The sequence below is a fragment of the Cydia strobilella genome, chromosome Z (assembly GCF_947568885.1).
Source record: "Cydia strobilella chromosome Z, ilCydStro3.1, whole genome shotgun sequence".
Lineage (NCBI taxonomy): Eukaryota > Metazoa > Arthropoda > Insecta > Lepidoptera > Tortricidae > Cydia > Cydia strobilella.
Window position 1 is genome coordinate 33,580,854 of NC_086068.1, and position 21,870 is coordinate 33,602,723.

General features: G+C 37.3%; 1 protein-coding gene across 2 annotated transcripts in view; it reads left to right on the forward strand.

The window, feature by feature from the left end:
- The window catches only part of LOC134754304 (general transcription factor IIF subunit 1), a 44,792-nt gene that overhangs the window by 10,880 nt on the left and 12,042 nt on the right, over positions 1–21,870 (forward strand). For both annotated transcript variants that reach the window (XM_063690545.1, XM_063690544.1), the window contains exons 6-10: positions 10,824–10,945; positions 11,232–11,351; positions 12,302–12,407; positions 13,069–13,134; positions 14,603–14,856. In XM_063690545.1, coding sequence (XP_063546615.1) covers positions 10,824–10,945; positions 11,232–11,351; positions 12,302–12,407; positions 13,069–13,134; positions 14,603–14,856 — 668 coding nt within the window. The remainder of the gene's footprint in view (positions 1–10,823; positions 10,946–11,231; positions 11,352–12,301; positions 12,408–13,068; positions 13,135–14,602; positions 14,857–21,870) is intronic.

Below are 21,870 nucleotides of genomic sequence, written 5' to 3' on the forward strand. Positions count from 1 at the left end.
AGCTAGGAATTTGAAGCTTCAAGGAAAGATATATTTTTAAAATACAAGAAAAATAATTTCAGCGTTTTTGAAAATTCATCCCCTAAGGTGGTGAAAAAGGGGTTGAAAGTTTGTATGAAGATCAAAAAAAAATTCAAGTGCGGGACTTGAATCTTTGTATATGGGCATATTATTAGAATATAGTAAAAGCAATTTCAGCGTTTTTTAAAGTTCATCCCGTAAGAGGGTTAAAAAGGGGTTGAAAGTTTGAATCCATTATAAATAACTTTGAAACTTCTTGGCTTGGAAAGGCATAATAGCCGATTACAATTAAAAGGGATTTCGACGTTTTTGGAAATTCAATCCCTAAGGGGGTTAAAGAGGGGATGAAATCTTGGGGTTCAAATTTTATTTTAAGCTAGGAACTTGAAACTTTGCAACAAGGTATAAGAAAACTAATTTCAGTGTTTTTAAAAATTCATCCCCCCAAGGTGGTGAAAAAGGGGTTGAAAGTTTGTAATGAAATCAAATATGTTTACCCTGTGTACGACTTTCGACCAGGATCTGCCGCCCAATGCAGAATGCTTCAGAAAAACCCTCAAGAACGGGATCTACATTCGACTTCTTAAATACCAAAGCCTTTTGCTTAGTACCTTTAAGATATCGCAGTACACGCTTAGCTTGATTCCAATGGAATTCCGTATAACGAAACGATCTAACATATTGTCAATCCGCTTTTCCTGACTAAGTTTGATGGAAGTTGCATCACGTTCTACCTTTATACCTAACATGTTTCGTACCGGGCCTAAGTCTTTGAGTTTAAAAACGTTTAACAAAGAACTTTTTAACGTATCAGCCAGACGTTTGTCATTATAAAACACAAAAAAATCGTCAACATACAGAGCGATAAAAACAATCGACTCACCTGATCTCTTAGTGAAGATGCAGTCCTCTTGTTTACACTGTCTGTATCCCAAAGAAAGTAAGATATCTTTTACCTTTTGGTACCAGGATCGCGATGCTTGCTTCAACCCATAAACAGCCTTTCGTAATCTATAGACTTTGTTCTCACTCCCAGAGCATATGAAACCTTCCGGTTGTTGCATAAAGATCTCCTCTTGCAAATCTCCATTCAGGAATGCTGTCTGCACGTCTAAATGATCAATGTTAAGGTTCATTTCTACAGCCAGAGATAGCAACAATCTTATAGTACAATGACGAACGACCGGTGAAAAAGTTTCTTGGAAATTTCACCATATCTTTGAGTAAAGCCTTTAGCTACCAACCTTGCCTTATAACGTGTAATGTTCCCATCAGAGTCTCTTTTAAGAGTGAAAATCCACTTATTTTTAACGACATTCTTGTCAACCGGTTTATCAGTAAGCTCCCAAGCTCCGTGTGAGACAAAAGAATCGATTTCCTCTTTCATGGCCTTCTGCCATAACTCTTTATCTTCACAACTCAAAGCTTCTTTGACAGTACGTGGCTCTATGGGCTCCGTCACATTACACACGTTAGTTATGTTACAGGTTGCCTTAGGCATACGTGAACGTAGGTTATATCGTTGACCAGTAGACTCAGGCAACGTTACCGAATCTTCACTAGCCTCGCGTTCACACTCCAACTCTACAGGATGATTTGGTGATTCTGCAGGAACTGTATCTGGCTCCGCCTCAAATGGATGATCTGACGACTCAGCCAACAGGTACTCTAGCTCCGCCTCAACCGACGTAGTCTCCAGCATCACCCTCTCATCATCACCTCCTGTAAGATAAATAGGTTCAAACACACGTTTTGGCCCTATTTTAGAATGTCTCCCTGGAAACACAGATTCGTTGAACACCACATCACGTGATACAACGATCTTATTGTCATCAGGGTTGAACAAACGATATCCTTTGACGTTATCACAGTAACCTAAAAAGATTAGCCTTCTACTTTTGGGGTCTAACTTTTTACGTTTACAGTCATCTACATGAGCAAATGCCTCGCAACCAAAGACACGCAGATTTTTAAGGCTCACTTTCTTACCACTCCACACCTCTTCTGGTAATCTACCAGAAAGTTTTGAGCTTGGCGATCTGTTGATCAAAAACGCCGCAGTGTTTACAGCCTCTGCCCACATCTTGTCATCGAGATTTGCGTTATACAGTAGACATCTGACCTTGTCAAGTAAAGAACGATTCAGGCGCTCCGCGGATCCATTCTACTGACTAGAATAGGGTACCGTCAGCTGATGTACAATGCCTTTCTTTTTAAGAAAGTCCGTCAACTCAGCATTAACGTACTCAGAGCCATTATCTGTTCTCAGTACCTTGACTTTAGCACTACACTGATTCTCTACCAGTCTAATAAAATCTTTAGTGTACTTACACACTTCACTCTTCTTTGCAATGGGATAGACGAACACCTTCCTGGAGTAGTCGTCTAGGAACGTGAGGACGTAGCGCTTGCCTCCGAGAGAAGTAGTCGGCATCGGCCCCATGACTTCACTGTGAATGAGCGCCAGCCGCGCCTCGGCTACCTGTTTGTTATGATTGGTCACAAAGGGAGCGCGGGATTGCTTACCCTTAAGACACACATCACAAACTTTCTTCTGAGTAATAACCTGAAAGTCAATGTCATTAGCAACCTTCCTAAGTGATGCCAAGCTGTCAAAATTTATATGAGCTAAACGTTGATGCCATAACATCATATCCTTAGACGTAGATGACGTTGTCAGATTGACTTTACCCACAGAATGAAGCCTGTAAATTCTCCCAACTTTCCTAGCATGTAAAACTACTTTACCATCTTTAAGTATGTCACATCCATGTATGTCATTTATCAAAAATAAATTTAAATCCCTTTTCAGCAAGAGTAGACACAGATATTAAATTAACAGTAAGGTCAGGTACAAGCATTACATCTTTTAAAGTAGTATCTATGGTATGTCCACGAGAGTTAACCGTAAAATGTACGTCACCTTTCCCATTCACATCTAACTTCCTGCCGTTAGCAACATACACCTTAGTCGACGACTCATCAAGAGCTTCAAACCATTCTTGGCGTCCTGCTCCTGACATATTATCTGTCGCTCCAGAATCAATAATCCACGAACTGTCAGTGTTAAGTGCAGACAGCACCATAGAAGTCGACGTCGCTCCATTACGGGTCAATTGAGGACAATCCTTCTTGGCATGTCCTTTAGAACGACACTTCCAACACCACAACTTGTTCGTACTTGACGAGGTACTAGTGTGTTTTGATGTACTTGAGGCACTTTTCTTCTCGCCTCGGAAGCTACCCTTTTCATTACTACGATTCCGTGTAAATAAGCAGCCATCGCCACTACCAGCGGCGCTCCCTTTCCATCTCTTATCTTGAAGTAGTTTTGTTTTTACCATATCTGTAGTTATGTCTATACTAGAATGCTCCAGAGCCATTATCATTGGGTCATAATCTTGAGGCAACCCTTGAAGCATAATAGCAGCCAGAAATTCATCATCAAGAGGTTTCTTCATGCTACTCAATTGTTCAGCAAGTGACAAGATCTCGACATAAATCTCCATGCTATCGAACTGTTCTAGCTTAATCGAGCATAAAGTTCGCAGACACGACAATCTCCTGTTCAACCCGGTGTCATCGTAAGCCTTCTGCAAGGCATCCCATACATCCTTCGCAGTTTTTGCCCGCACAATGTGAGAATAGCACGATTTTTCAACACTCAAACAAAGCCTCGCTCGAGCCTTCTCCTCTCTACGAGCTAATTTGTTAGCGTTGTCACCTGAGGTTTCGGATTTTCCAGTAACACATTGCCACAAATCCTCGAATACGAGTATATTTTGCATTTGAAATGCCCAATCGCGATAGTTGATGGTACCTTTTAGCTTTTCCATCGTAACTTTCGAATTGGTATACTCATCCATATTTCGAGTAAAATAATAATATTTTCTCAAAATATTTACACTTCACGCATGTAGCACATAACCTATTATTTTTATGCGGAGTCGAGTGATAAACACAGTTGGAAAGAAGTGAAATATTTAATATATATTATTAAAAATAAGACATGACATGTTTACATAGGAAAAATAGTTGTCGAGTGACAAACGGAACGAACACTAGCTTTCACATCTGAATTTGAAGTATCTTCTCTATCGTTGATGCTGGCATGCCGAGGGATTCTCCCAGCACTTCGACTGCATGAGAGGCCGTGGTGACCGAGACTATCCACCGTGACTCCACATTGGCAACGGTGAGGCACATTGGTTGGTGCCCCTATTCTTAAAGATATGGCTAGACGGAAGGTGGTATTGTCCAGCAATGTGCCTATGGTTGTGGAGGGGAGTGCCTGCAACCACAGACCCGACTCCCATTCCGCGGTGGCAATGAGACGAGCCCGATCTGTCGCGTTTAATGCCGTGTTTAAGAGCGCCGTCTTTGTTAGACGACACAGCGGCTCATCCCACTGTCTCTGTGAACACGGGTTGGCAGGCGGGTCCGTGTTGGGGCATGTTACAGACCATACATTCTTGGCTTCAGTAGAGTGCGCAGTTTCCCAATGAGGCTTTGAGCGCCGTGTACCGAAGCCAAGAATGCAGGTAGCGCCACGCTAGAAATTTTGCGGATTCCCAGGCCACCGAACCTAATGGGTAGGCTAGCCTGGGACCATGTTCTTTCACCAAAAGATATGTTAAAAATGGATGTGAGCGTTTCCAAAACTAAATCGTCCAAATTTGAAATCAAAGTAGGGTGTTTCCAAAAGTGTGATCCGCGAAGAATGTATGTAAATTTTGGCACAAAAAGACAATGCTTAATGATGCAATAAGCCGAATGTATGTTAATTTTTAGCAAACTATGTGAAGATGCTTTGAAATTTAGAATTTTGGTATTTATGAAATTTTCAAAAGATTGGTCCAAAATGGGACACCCGAGGAGGTGAAGCGACTTGATGTTCTTAATTGCTGTTTTTGGCCACTTGTATTGATTATTCCTTCTAAAATTCTGTATTATGAACACGTTTCATGAGGTTTGAAAAGTCTTATCGTAATTGTTTAGAAAGGAAAAGGCGTCAAAATTTCCATTTAAAAAAAAAACTTCTCTATATATTCTAATTATAGCGCAACGAAAAAGTTACTTCACGAATTATCTTGGCAAAGAGTTATAGAAAGCACACAGCAAATAGTACATTTCGATGCTAGTGCGGAAAGTATGTCGTTACATAATGAATAATGAATGTCATTACAAAAAGAATGACATTCCGCACGAGTATCGAACGACGTTTTTTAATACAGTTGCGAAAAAATAAGAAAAACAACAAGTAAGGAATTCGAAAATTTTATATTAATAATTCTGTGACATCATTGTCATTGACATTATGAAGAGGTGTTTTCTTTTTAGCTTTTATTCGACTAAAATGGATTTTGTTATTATTGTTGAACCCACTTCAATGAGAGTTTTTTTTTCAAGTAGTCATACGTGTTATGGAGCTTTTTTATACAAAAGCTGCATTTTGAGATGGAAGCAAGCCACTTTGCACGATGATAGTGGAGACCCAATAAAACGATTTTTTTCGAAGCACCCGTAATTTCGTCCCTTAGGAGCCGAGGTAAAGCGAGGTCTGTTAATAGCAGAAAAAAAATGTACAAGTTTAACGGATCGTCCGATTATAATAAATTTTATATCAATCGAAAGAAAATAACTTTATTTAATGTAAAAAAAATAGATAAAATATTTTTAAAGAAATATATATGTAGTGTTAAATTATAAAAAACATATATGGTGCTTTATTTTTCAAATAGGGTCTTCCACGTTGGAAAATATCAGCAAATAAGTACTTTATGATAAAGTCAAACATATTTCTTATCGGAAACTGAAAACCGCATCGAAAACGGTTAAGGAGTTTTTAAGATTTACGTTCCAGAAGTTGGCGCAGTTTTATTGACATGACGATTTTTAGAGACCGACTACTTCAAATTTTAAGTATCAAAAGAACTTTTAAAAACACTATAAGTCTCGGTAGTAGTTCAAACAGTAAAACTACTAAATATAATTAGAAAATAATAAAATCAAGAGTGTATTTCCCATTTGTTCCTACCCCACGTGACCGCCGCGATACATGAGGCGGGGACATATGGGAATGATTTATATGAAGCGCCTGTTCACATCTGTGCCCGGCGGGGAGAAATAGGAATACACCACATTGAGCCATTACTCATCATATGTTTAAAACATGTATTTTTATTTGTTACTTTAGTTTAGGTATAGTGATGTGCCGTTCTCGAGAAAGTGCGGGAACGTGAGAATGTTGCGGGCATGTTCTCGAGAACATTCTCTCGGGCGGAAATTTCCGAGAAAATACAAAATATGTGTACGAATTCAGATTTTTTTTTGTTTGTGTATCATTCTATAAGTCTTTAATAAATGTTTAAAACAGTTTGAAAACGAACAAATTATTCTAAGGGCAACTTTCTTTTCACTCTCAAGAAATTCCCCAGCATGTTCTCGGGAATGTTCTCGCGAGAACTTTCTCGAGAACTTTCTCGGCACTTTCTTTGTCCGTTTATTGTAGGAAACATACTAAATTATTGGGATGATGTTTCTTTTTGCTCAAATAAATGTCGTATATGTGTTTTATTTATATTAGTAGAGCGACCTCGTTTCGAAACAATATTTTAAACTTAATAGAGTAAAATTCTCATTGCTCTCAAGAATATTCTCGGGAAAGTACTCAGCAAAATTATGTGCTATTATAATTTTATAAAAAAATGGAAATCTAATAATACGAGACACTTTTTTTGGAGATAATAACAAGTTCGAAATAACTTAAGGGTCAATAGGGTAGGGGGGTTAAGGGTTAAGGGTCAATTTTTGAAGTTATGGCATTTATGATATTTTTGGAAAATCAAATTAATAATCATGGTTTTAGGATAGGTTTTATAACAACAAAAAATATACTGTAGGAGGCACCACTCTACTTTTTATAGTTTGCTAGATATGGACGTTTAAATATCGACATTTGTATGGCACTATTCAGCTATTTGTAAGGCGCGTTTGACATGTATATAGTATTTTTTCGAGATTTTATGTCAGTATAACATTTAAAACTTTTGCTTTTTGAACACATATTAAATCACATTTACAATCGGGTCACTTTTCGTCAGGTAGTCACACAAATCTCAAATTTGACATTTTGCTGGGACGTCAGTTAGCCGCGACCACGACCAGTGAAACCTGTGTTGAAACGTCAGTATATATAGGTAAAGGTAACAAAATAAATTCGCGATAGAACCGATTGTAAATTATTTTATAGCAGTATCATAATTTGTTTAAATAAATAAATAAATATTATAGGACATTCTTACACAGATTGACTAAGTCCCACGGTAAGCCCAAGGAGGGTTGTGTTGTATTGTGTTTGGCACTATCGTTTATTTTTGTGGCATTTGTAAGACCCTGACGACATTTGTATGGCACCTTTCCGATTTTTGTATGGCACTGTGTCGACATTTTTATGTCACATTCGACATTGTTACGGTGAAAGTAGCCATACAAATGTTGACATACAAATGTCGGCAATAATATTTTTGGGCCATTTTCGTACATTATGTACCCGATTCACGTATTTATTAAACACAACATTCTTACACCATATTGCTAACTTGTATTATAGTAAAACACATTTTTATTTTAATTGTATATCAATAAATAAGGACCCATACAAATGTCTTAGTGGCCGTACCAAATTACGTCGTTCGAAAAGATTGTTATTCGGTCAAAAATACCGTTTCTGTGTCCACTATCGTTGAAAATAGAAGCCCAAGTAATGTACCTACTATTGTATCGTTAGTTAACATGTAATGGTAGATCAATAGACAAACCAGATGTAGGGAGGTATCCTTGAGTCAAAAAATTTAATAAATAACGCATTATTTTTTTATAATTAGTTCATAAATCATAAATTATTTATTTGCATGAATAAATAATTTATGATTTATGAGTTACTTTGTAGGTTAGTTTATCAACTGCAAAATATTAGTGATCGCAAAAACGGAATTGTTTTTTGATGTCACCACAAATTCATACCTTCAATTGCGCAAAATCTACTCAAAAATGTTTCCGATAATCTACTCGAAAGTATAATATGTATTTTTTTTATTTATATGGCTAAAAGTATCTTAATAAGTTTTTGAAAAAAAAAACACATTTTTGGTACCAAGATTTGACTCACACTAACTAACAGGGCGAGTTAAATGAAAGCTTGTAAAAAATCAAGTATCTGAAAAACACATGTACGACACGAAAATCACAAAGCCAAAGAAAATCTACATAGTAAATAGTTTGTATTCAAAATATTATGGACGTCTTATAAGGAAATGTGCGGGAGCATGTTCTCATCGAGAACATTCCCGAGAATATGCTCGGGAATTTCCCGATAGTGAAGAGAAAGTCTCCGTTATAACATACTAGTACATTTGAATGTTTGCGGATGTCTATCAATTACTTAAATAATGATAAACGAACATTAACATTTTCATATAGTTGGTCAAAGGACTATCTCATTTCAAACATAGACAGAGAGAATTATATAGGTATACTATCTTTGTCTTACACTAGTACTAGCACCCAAAAGAAAAGGATGAGTATAGTTTTTTTTGTTCTTATTTACTGACAATTTGGTTTGACCAACTATAGTCTGTTCGAAAAAAAAAGAGTCGTGAAATGTATTGGTTCCCTTATATTTCGCGACTTCCGCACAGAAGCGTCTTAGGCTACTGATGATACTATAGCGTCTTATATAGGATCACAAAAGACTTTCTTAATTATTTGGCTGAGTTCGACGCTAGGTGACGCCATGTGGTACTTTGCCTCGTAACTGGTCTGATTTTTTAAAGAACAGCGAAAATAAGTCAAAACTCTTTGACTATCTAGGCTGCGAAGTACTTAAAAATGGTTCAGACCAATTTGTTGTGACGAACGTGACTACAAATATCACAGCTTCAGTCGCGTGTACTTCTTCCATAGGTATCTAACAAGACGATAGCCTCACATATGGAAGAAACCGATGGCCGTCTTATTTTGCACGCGAAAGATATGGTTATGCATGGAGTTACCACCATCCTGGTGCGATCATCAGACTCAGATGTGCTGGTCTTGTTAATTTCTTACTTTCTGTCTTAAAACAGGAAGGCTTGCGGGAGTTATGGCCGTATACAGGGACATCTAATAAACGCCGTTACCGTGATAATATATGCGCTGCACTACTTGGCTTTCATGCTTTTACAGGGTGTGACACGACTTCGTATTTAAACTCTAAAGGAAAAAAAATCATGCTGGAAAACATGGATGTCGCACCCTGAAGTAACTCCTGCCTTTACAGAGCACGAAACGGTGAATGCAGTCCGTAAAGATGTTTTTGCATCAAAGAACGTTTTATACGGTTTTATACGTTGAAACCACTTTACATAGCACTTTTTCCATTCTGATTTTGGTATACAAAATGTGCATTATTTACGCAAGAACGGCTTGTACAGTAACAATCAAATGTTCATGTAATAGCTTACAAATGCTCATCATACTATTGTCCAGAGACGCCTCTATCTCGCTCGCGATATGTACTATGACGATCTTGCATTATGCGTTCACGCACAGCATCTATATTTTGTGGGATAACAGCCGATTTGGAGCGTTTTTTTTTAATCGACCGTAAGCATACTACGACCACAATTAAACTCACTAAGCCATTGATACACATTGATCTTCGATGGAACTTTCTCCCCAAAAGTCGGAAAAAGTCGATCTATGCATTATTTTTGAGTTAATCAACCTCGAAAATCGGAAATAATCCTCGCACGACACAAGTAAAACCACGTTGGAGGTGAAACAAGCAATATTTGAAATGGCGCTACAATGTAAAACCAATTGATAGACCCTATGGAACAAACTGTATTCTACTTCTAAAGAGTTCCATTTTTATATGTTGTATATATATATTCAATATTGTTCCAGTAAGTGGCCCATTCCGGATATATAAGTAGCAGTCCTCGTTACCGTAATATGGGGTTAAAGGAGAGTAAAAAAACAGTAACGCATTTACCCTGGTTGACCTTATAGGTAATAAATAAACATGCTTCTAAACTTCATATAATTAATAAATAATAAATTGTTTATCTCACTTAATTATGTAGATTTGAAGGTACGTACTATTTTGATTATTAAGCTTACAGTTTTATGAGTAAATATTTCGTGATAAATTTTTTGGCATTGGAAAAAAAGGTATTTTTGGCCATAAAACCTCTAAAGTAAAGTAAACAACAATAAAGAAAGAAATGGTACATATTAAATAAAAAATGTTTAAATTCGTGCGCGCGTCGCTCGCATGGAACAGGACCTCGAAGGCAGGCACCTCGTTATTTTTTTTACAAGCTTTATATTTGCTTGCAATAAGTAATTATGTACCTATGTAATGTAATATGTTTGTATGGGTCAAATATTGCAAGTTAAAGACCCACTTCCCGGTTTCCGATGAAGTTGAAAATTTGCATACATATGTAAGTCGGGCGACAATGCAATATTATGGTACCATCGAGCTGATCTGATGATGAAGACAGAAGGTGGTCATAGGAACTCTGTGATAAAACAAGAGACCTAATTGTGTTTGGGGTTTTTAGAATTGTCTCGATGAGTATTAGTTGCCTGTGGAAAGAAAAGTACAGTCAGCGATAAAAGCTTGTACCAAAAATGTAATTTTTGCCAAAAACTTATTTTATGATGCCTGTACAGTCGGGTTGTGAAACAGTTGAAATATTTAATATATATTTCAGACGCCAAGAGGCTTACTCTTAAATATATGATGATTTCAGACGCAACAAAGTGATAAACTACTTTTCACTCATGTTCCGCAAGCGCATGCGCGGCGACGACGCGGCCGACGACGGCGACGACCCCGACGAAAAGAAGACTAAAGGCGCCAAGGCCAAGAAAGGTGCGTACACTACACTACGGCACAAGTGCAGCGGAGTGCGCTCAGCCTGTGCCACTAGCCGTAGCTCCAATGTGCTAAGCTGCCTACACTCACCTGTTACGATTGCTAAAGATAATTGTTTATAATGCAGCTGGTTGTTACACTAACTACTGGGATCCGATTTATATATTACGGCAAAAAATAGGCGCCTTTATTTTTTCAAAAACTCGCATTTTACTTGACAATTGCGTCTTCTGCAAGGAGTTTCTGGGTACACTACCTCATATACTATTTTAAATCGTTTCAGAGTTAAAAATATCCGATATGGATGAATGGATCGATTCCGACGATGATTCCTCCGGCTCTGAGGCTGCAGAAAAAGACAATGACAGTGACTCTGGCACCAAGAAGAAACCAAATAAAAAGGGTAAACGTGATACCAGTGTTCATTTCTCACCCTAACCCTGCCAGCTCTAAAAACTACGGCTCTCTTGCTTGTCGCCGTCGACTTCCTGCCGACATCGCGAACTACATTATAAACTAAAATAAAAAGGGTAAACGTGATACCAGTGTTCATTTCTCACCCTAACCCTGCCAGCTCTAAAAACTACGGCTCTCTTGCTTGTCGCCGTCGACTTCCTGCCGACATCGCGAACTACATTATAAACTAAAATAAAAAGGGTAAACGTGATACCAGTGTTCATTTCTCACCCTAACCCTGCCAGCTCTAAAAACTACGGCTCTCTTGCTTGTCGCCGTCGGCTTCCTGCCGAGTGCCGACATCGCGAACTACATTATAAACTAAAATAAGACAGAATACCATGAAATAAAACTATGAAAACGGATTATATCGCGTATATTGAATTTATAATACATCCCGACGTTCGAACTGTAAAGAGTTCGAAACGTCGGGATGTATTATAAATTCAATATACGCGATATAATCCGTTTTCATAGTTTTATTTCATGAGTAACTATCGCGGTAACCGAAGACAATATTACAGAATACCATATTAAATTTATATTGAAATTAAGTATATGATACGTTCTATTTTTAATTAGTTAGTACCTAAGTTACGTAATTTGCGGTGCCCTTACAGGGTTCATAGCTGTTCACCATTCTAATGTAAGACCTTATTGTACCTTTGAAAGCAATAAATTACTGAAATGTTGGACGTCCATGGCGCTCAAAACTTTAACTTAATATGATCCAGAGTTGAATTATCAGTAGTGAGTTCACAGAATTGATAATGATAAAATGAATTACAATTTGTTCCTCTAACGATCTAATGTCTTTGACAAAACTGTTTCACGCTATATAATCGCTTGATATCCAAATGATATATGAATGTGATTATGAATGAATGATTTCAACAGGACCGGTGAAGAAGAAGAAGAAGGTGGACGAGGAAGCGTTCGAGGAGAGCGACGACGGCGACGAGGAGGGTCGCGAACGCGACTACATCTCCGACTCCTCCGACAGGTGGGCTCTCCCTCGCCTCACGCCGCCTACCCTACCCTACCCTACATCAACACGCCAGCCAATCAATCACTCTAACGGGATTCGAACCCGACACCTCTGCCTTCGTAGCCAGGCTCACTACACTACCGACCGACTGGGCTAGGAGGCCGTTCAATTGTATCGTTTCACTTACACGACATATTTATTTTATTTTATTTATTTTATTACAGACTATATCTGATTATCGAACTTAGGTACTTATGTTCTAGTATGTGTATAGTCATAGAGTAACTTATACTAGAGCGGTACTGTCATAGTAAATTTTGTAACCCCAGTAAATTCACTGCCATCTGTCGACACACTTTAAAACGAAAAATGAAGATTTATAAAAATACGATAGAATGTATTTAAATATAGATAAATGATTTTTTTTATTTGCATTAATTATTTTTATGATTTTGACCCATGTTCTTTCACTGATATGCGTTAAAATTGTTAAATAACAAACGAAACCGTCAACGCCATCTATACGACTGTAGGCCAAAACTAGTAGCGCCCTCTCAACGATAATCAATTTTGATTTTCGAGGCACGTTTTTTCCTTAGACTGTATCCATCTATCACGGAGTTATATCTATCTTTGGTATAGTGGACCCTTTACCGTTTCTTTTGTTTGTCTGCAGTGAAACAGATCACGAGGCGAAGGCGAACAAAGAACTCAAGGGCGTCGCAGAAGAAGATGCACTCAGGCAAGACGCTTTTTATTATTTACCTCTCACTTGGGCCAGTACTTGTTAAAATATGACATTTTTCAAGGTATATAATATACCTATAACAGAGATGGGCATTAATCGATTAATCTTTTAGTTAACTAATCAATCGATTAAAAATATCAATCGTCATTTTTTAATCGCGATTAATTTAGTTGCGATTAAATTAGTTGTGAGAATGTTCGACTAACAACTAAATTAGTTTTAGTTTCAATCGACTAAATTTCACGATTAAATCTTTAAAACTACGTAGTCGCCCATTTTTGCATTTTTTTATCTTGCAATATGTAACTACAAGTACGTATGTATGTAACATACGGAGGTACTCGTATGTTGTAACTATGTTAGTTTGGGTAGAATTTTGCGACTTATTTTGAAGCAGATATCTTCATTCGATTGAGCTAAAATTATGTATACACGTTTAATTTGAAATGCTTGAATGACAATGCAAATAATGCCATAATATTATTATAACGATATATTGGTAATAACGACAAATAGCGAAAAACTGCATTGTTTACAAATCGCAAACAATAAAGTAGGTTGGTGCATTATTAATACTTTGAATTATACGATACTGAGTAAATCTTAGACATATAAACTATCAATATTTTGCTGTCTCTGACAATAGTAAAACTCTTTTTAGTGTCACGCGGTGACAAAACAATGGGATAATCCTACTTACCTGGAACTGGAAGTTGTTTGTTACATTTTGGTGCAAGTGCCGACGCATCTTCTAAAAATAACACGTTCTATTGAATGACACATCTGCATGTTGTTTATTATCTACGCGGTCTATTTTGTTTTCAACGTGTGGTCATTAAACTTACTTACTTTAGTAGCAAAATAATAGTGAGAACAGATCTCACTCCTTAGAAACGGTCAAAATATCATAAGTAATACATGACTATTTTATTTTTAAACATCCGTTAAGATGTCCTAATCAGTCTGTCAACATAGCCATACCGAGGTATTCTATTCAATTTTCTTCTAACATTAGTCGCGAGAAAATAGTCTAACTAATTAGTCGATTACAAAATTTAGTTGTCCGAAATCAATCGGCAACTAATTTAGTTGCAACTAAATTAGTTGCACTCTATACAACTAAGATTGATCAATCGTCGTTTTCAATCGTCAGTCGCAATTAATTCTTGTAATCTTAATCGTTAATCGTTAGTCGATTACATTTTGCCCATCTCTGACCTATAATATATATAACCTACCTATTTATGTTCCGCCCGCCTTCTTCTTTTCGTACATAAAATGTTGGCTTATCCTTATTTGGAAAACGGAGTGGTTTATATATGATATGGGTTATGTAGGTGTGATATATGGGTAGACGGCAAGTCAGTTCGCGTAGGTATTCGTCCGGTCCGCAGTCCGTGGCGTGGTGTACCTAGTGTAGGCGTGGGAGCTGGGAGTAATGTGAAGGTGTGGTGTGGTGCAGGAAGCTGCTGACGTCGGACGAGGACAGCGAGGAGGAGCAGGAGCAGAAGGAGGTGTCGGAGCCGGAGGACGAGCCGACGCGCGAGGGCGAGGAACGCGCCAGCAAGCTCACCAAGAAGAAGGCCGCCAAGCGGGGCGACGACAGGAAGGACTCCACCAGCGAGTTCAGCTCCGACTCGGACACGGACGCGGAGGGCGCTCCCAAGAAGACCAAGAAACGCAAGGAGCCCGGCTCCTCGACGACACACCATTCAGGTGCGCCGCATATCATTGCTTTCACTACTACCATTTTATTTATACCACTTATTTTCCTTGTATCTGCCCCTTAGGGCCACTTGCACCATCCCACTAACCCGGGGCTAACCCGTTAAACTGTTAACCCAGTGTCAAAGTGTGTATTTGTTTTAAAAGGGGGCAAAGTTGTTGTTTAACCTCTCGTGCTAATATTGGTATCCGTGCCAGCGAAAGATTCTAAAAGTGGAATCTTGAGCGTTGCGAGTTGATCACACCATCGCGAGGAAAATACTAAGTGTAAAACATTACAAATCAAATCCCAATGAACGTTACTAAATGTTTATCACTCAAAATCATCACTTAAAAAAATCAATTATATCAGCCAACATGAGCAAACAACTCAAAATTTGCATAATATTACTTTGCCAGTTTTGCCACACATGTGAATAAAATGCAACTCTCTTCCAGGGACCGGCCCGCTATCCCTTATCGGGGTTTTATAAGGGTATTGCATAAGGCTTAACTCACCATACCCTTTGCCAGACGAAACCCTTTGTTTTGGTTTTAAAAACCCTTATATAAAGCTACCACATTTGAGTAATCGGTAGCCCAAATACCCTTACAAAACCCTCATCATCCGCTCACCAACACCTTGCATATTGCTTATAAGGGTTAGCCTTATAAAGGGCTTCCCTTTTAGCATATAAGCGTGCTAATTTAAGTCGTCTACCTTGTTCATAAAGCACACATTACTTCGAATCCGAGCGATCGTCGGCGGCGATGGCGGCGTTCTTTGACTAGGCACGTATTTTCTTTCCTTTTCATACACTACCGTAGATATATACTAATCCTGTCTCTTTCACGCAAAGGGAAACCTTTATAAAAAGCGCTTAAAGATAAGGGTAACCCTTATTAAGAGCTAGCCTTATTTTTGGTTAGCTTTTCGGTAAGGGTTAGTCAAAGTTAAGGGTATGAATGGGCTTGCAGTTCAAAAGGGAAAGTCTTTCAATGTGTTAGCCGTGTTTAAGTGTCGCCCATTGAAAGGGTTTTATCGCGGAAAGGGTTGTCCGGTCCCTGCTCTCTTCAGTTCTCGTCAGTTTTTGAAGTACAAAGAGAGCCTTTACGAGCTGGTGTGGTGAAAATTTAATAAACTCTGACACGCTAACTTCGCACAAACTGAGCAGTAAGAACACATACAGACATACACATCCCATAAACTCATATTAAGCTTCAGACTTGACATAGCACTTGGCATGAAAACTTGGCGTGGTCCGACTCTATATAATAGTATTGTCAAATATTTAAAAAAAATACCTCTAGCAAATGTCAATTAAGTATTACCCCACGGTATTAACCAATAATTATGATTTAAGGTGGTTCGATTTTCATAAAAAATTCAATCTACTTTAATTAAGTCACTACACACTATTACTACATAAATACTTTCGCATTTATCTAGTTTCGAATATTCGTTTGCGCTAAATTAATAGAAAAACTTTGTTTCATACAGAAATCATACATAAATCAACGTTATCTTTTCATCAATTTTACGTATGAGTGTGTGTCACAAATGTAGTATACAAATACGTTGCGAGTTGCGACTAGGGCTCGCGGTCGAATCCGTGTTTCGTTTACACGTTTCGAATACCCGTTTCCGAATAATACGTAAACGGTTTTCTGGCCCGTTCCACACGTTTAATTAAGAAACGTGTAGTTAAGACCCGTGTACACGGATAAACGGGTATTCGAAGATACGTATCTTATTTATCCGTGGCTCCGGACACGTCCTTGACGATAGTAGCGAAGGAACGAACGCCAGCTACAAATGAATAGACAAAAGATTCAGGACGAGTTTCTGTCATATTTAACCTTATTCCGTGGGTCATAGAGTCGAAATTCAATAAACGGTTTAGAAACTCCTTTCTTGAGCAGGTAGTTTTTGCTTGCAATAGGTATTAAGAGTATTCACGCTTCTTATCAAAGTATAGTATTTTATATAGCACTTTAAATAGCTACTTTTTTTTACGTTGCGGCTTAGCAATATAATAAAAAAACCTGCTAGTACCTATTTAAAAAAAAAATTAGAACCATCGAGTTCAGTATGTAGGCAGGAAGTCAAACTAATGTTCGAAATTGGCATTAAGTAAGTATTTATAAAAAAATACAATTTTAACTTGCTTCTTTATTTTTAGTTTAATTTAAGAACATGATATGAAATTGTATTTCTTGTCATATAATGTAGGTACACCTTATAAAACAAAGTCCCCCGCCGGGTCCGTATGTCTGTCTGTATGTTCGCGATAACCAGACCTCACCTATATGAATGAAGTTTTTCTTTGGGAATGTTTATGTGTATATTTTGTTAAGGTTTTAGAAATATGACGATGTTTGCTAATGAAGTTAGAAAAAATCACGCTGGCTTAATCGAAAACGCTGCCCAATCTATTTGATATCAATGTATGATGGACTTGTCTCCCTTTCATTGGTCTACAAAAAAGTGCGCGATGGCTGTCTGTCTATATTTTAAGAATAATTAACCCATTATTAACTTCTAAAAAAACCGGACAAGTGCGAGTCGGACTCGCCCACCGAAGGTTCAAGAGATACAGCCTAGTGAGTGGTGACAGACAAATGGACATTGAACTCTTAGTATTATTAGGCTTCCGAAGTGAATACTTGTTACAGAATGTATTTTATTATGCTTGACTCTCCATGCGAAGCCGGGGCGGGTCGTTATAGTTTTTAAGCTCCTGATGACGCTCCTCGGTACGGAGTGAAACATGTCGAGCGTTTTCGACTTAAAACACGTGGGTGACCCGTTTTTAATATATTTAATATATTAATAAACACTTTAAATCAACTTGATAAAATTGCACCTCCTCAATAAATTCTAATTGTTTTTACTTTAGGTACCTAGTACCACAGTAAAACGCTTTTTAGTGCGGTGCAGCTACAAAACAATGGAAAACATTTTCTTGTGCAGATGTTTTGACCTTATTACAACGACATAAAGCTTGTAATTGGCGGTGACACTTGTGATAATAGTTTGGGAACCTACATGTTTTCGACGATGACAAACAAAAGGATATTGGAAAACAATGGATGGATGGACCACCGGTCGGCAACGTGCGCATTTAAGTTTATTACCTGAACGCTAGTGCGAAAGTGACCAAAGTGAATTATGAATGATTACCAATTTAAAGATCTATCTTAATGTAATTAGCAATATTATCGCAAGTTATCCAAGGTAGTATGGGTTTTTATGGTTCTTGGGTAAAATTACTCGATAATCCCGCTTTTGTGTACCTACTAATAACTTTTTTGCGCCGTTGGCAGGTTTGTTGTTTTCGCAAAGCAGTAATAGATCCGAGATAAAAATAACCACGAAATAATTAAACTGTTATTTTTAATTAATATTGTATTCTGTCTGCACACCTATTATTAACGAAAATACTATACCATTATGTAATTATAAAAAAAAACTATGATCGGTATCAAATTTTTGTAATTAGCTTAGAAGCAATCGGTTTTATTAAATGATATAAATAGTTTAAAATAAAAATTATGTATACCTACTATTAAACATAGGAAGATTAGGAAGATGGCTCAGTACCTATGTTTTATCAATACGGTTAAAAACAATTTAAAAAAAAGTAATTGTGGGGTTTTATGAAACCACAATGCAAGTGAAACTTTTTTCGGATTGTAGGCATTTAACTAAAAAAATGGGAAATTAATTCGATTTACGGTATTAAAATCGCGGTTTTAATTTAATCTTAACTTAATAAATTGGGGCGATAGAATAAAAGCTTCACTTTAAAAATCGTACGACAAACGAATTCATCTGAAGTCAACATAATAATAGTGGACCTTGTTACCATTGTACATTGGCTCAAACTGGTTCGGAGTATTCAGACCCGTTCGGAACGGTCTTAAGTACCCGTGTAAACGGAGATACGTGTCTGAGATACGTTTCTTGGGAACGTTCCTTCGAAACGTTTTCGAATCCCGGCGGTTCCGTGTAAACCGGGTTCTTAGTACCGCCGGGCTTAAGAACACGGGTATTCGTTTCGGCGTGTAACACGGATACCGGGAGCCCTAGATGCCTCGGCCGGCCGGATCGGCGCGAATTTGCAGTACCGTAATTTTTAGTGCATTTTTTGTTGGCACTGATACTTGACAGGTACTTGATAGACATCAAAGCGTGATCAAAACTACCCCATGTTTATTATGTGACTTGTCAATTTTATTTGTTTGTGGATTGAAAATGATTGCAACGTCTAAATCAAGTTACAAAAATCCTGGTCCGCGAAAATCCAGGAAAATTCACGCTCAATTGAAGCGGAATTCATGATGGTGAAGTGTCGTAAGGTACAGTTTCACTCCTTCATTGTACATTGTAATTTTCTCGTGCCGATATATTTTTAGAAAATAATTCTCACTTCTTCCGTAATGCTAGGATAATAAACAGTGACAATACCTATATAATGTAATTATTACTGTTTTGGTTGCCGAATTGTCAATGTATCACTAACTGTAGATTTTTTAGGTATTGTGTAAAATTAAGAGGCAATCTTGGATATAAATTGTTTTCCTTCATTAGCCAGAACAAATCAGGACATCCTCACTGCAATAAAATAAAATGAAAACTTTCCTGGAGTTGAAAATGATGGAATTTTGTCTATGAATGAAAAACACAATTATTACTACCAGGTAAGTAAATGATAACTTTATTGGAATCCATATTGTTGCATCATCTTTCTTCCATAACATTAGATGATTAGAGATTTTGTGCTATCATGATATTATTTTTCTTTCAGGTACAGGGACAACTACGGATAACAAATATGAAAAATTTTTATTTCATGCGTTATGTGAATCCATCTACACCAACAAGTGAAGTGATGAATGATATCATCCGAAAGACATCCACTGCTGGACATAGGCCTCCCCCAGGGATCTCCTCAACGACCGGTCTTGCAAGACCGGCCAAAATATCGGGAAATAAATAATATAAATAAACATGATAAATATCCCGTTTTCTATAAAAGTTATAATTAGAAGGCCATACAATTTTTTTTTAAATTTTTATTTACAATTACTACTTTATTATTAGTACATTACGATACAAGTGCGAAAAGTAGGAAATACCTTTACCTTTTCGCGCGTGTATTGTACAACGTTTTACAGTACATATGTCCCTTTACATTTTCGACATATGCACGTATTGTACTAATTACTGCACTCGGGCGGTAACGTATGTAGCAGCATATATGTACTGTAAAGTATTTTTCAAACTGCAAGGGTACGATGATAGATGATAGAATTCAATACAGTTTTGCGACATTTGACATTTTTAGGTTATAAATTGTATGGAGATGACATCTATCATCGTACCCTTCCAGTTTGAAAAATACTATAGAGGCTGGTCAGTAAGGGATTGCTTTACTTGTAGTTATTACCTAGCGCTTTAAAAAAAACTGATACCTGACACAATCCTAGACTTCCTTGGGCTCGTTCTACTAAGAATCGTCAGTATTCTCCATCCTAATCCTAACATAAAAAGATATCCTAAAATATCGGTTCCATCACGTCACGTTTTAGTATCAACAAATTTTCTCAGCCTGCTTGACGTATTATATGGTCTAAGATACGTTATATATGGTCGACATTCACCCATACGTCTGACGGATGAAACTTATATTTTACGAAAGAAAATATGTTCCTGAACATAAATAAATAAGGTTGTCTAAATAAATATGGTCAAGGCTATTTTTAATAAATTTTTGAAAATAATTTTTTTTCTTCAAATTTCACCGATTTGTCTGACGAACGAAATAAGTTCCAATGGAAAGTATACAACTTCTACAACATGAATAAATTAGGTTGCCTATGTTTTTCCGGTCACTATTATGAGGTTGCCGTGTTTAAACAGGCGAGTTAAAATCGATAATTGCACCCATCTGTCTGAGGCTTGAATTACCTATATATCAAAATAATGGTAATTTTATTGCGAATACAATGGTATAGGGTTGCCTGCAAAAATCCGGTCACAAATAAGGGTTGCCAGGCTTTTCAAGAAAATAAGAAGGAAAGACTTTTAGCGATAACTCAAAAACGGCTTAACTGATCACGATTGATTTAACTATTTTCGAATGTGTTTATTAATCACTATTTTTGTGATTTTTTTTCATAATTTTTGGATGAATGGTTCAAAAATTAGAAGGAAAAACCCTTTTTTTTCTTTCTAAATAATTATTTCCGAAATGATTCACTTTATCAAAAAATGTTGTTCAAAGAACCCTATTTATTTTGAAAGATTTATCCAACGACACCCCACATCATGGGGTTGAAACGATAAAAAAATTCTCACACACATTTTGTTTCTTTCAAAGCGATTATTTCCGAAAATATTCACTTTATCAAAAAATGTTTTTCTAAAACCCCTATTTATTTTAAAAGACCTATCCAACGACATCCCACATCATAGGGTTGAAACGAAACAAAAAATCCTTACATACATTTTGTTTCTTTCGAGGCGATTTTAGTTACGTTTCGAGCCCTTTACAGCGTTCGTGCTTTGCAGCGTGTGCGTGTTTATACAATCGTGATATAATAGAGAGCTTATCAGTCGAGTACCGTGTTTAAGCAACGAAGCTTGCTGAGTTGCTTAAGTAAGGTACGAGATTGAAAAGCTTGATTATATCATCACGATTGTATACAATACTTTTTCTACCAGACAAAAAACTAATACTTTCAACTAGTAGAATCGTAAAGGTACCTAAACAAACCAAAAGTAAACAGCTAAGATACGCGAGCTCCGCGACACCTCCTCGTAACTCATGAGGCCCTGGTACCTGCTCCTTGCTAAATTCAAATTTAAGACAGTTTTTCTCTCGATTTTGGCCACCGTAGCCTATGGAGACTAACAAGCAACGCTAAGCTGTTTTCGTAGGGTATGGATGTTGCTATATGAAAGGTGTCACATGCGCGTTCCTGACTTATAACTTAGGTGAACATTAAAGTGATGAGACG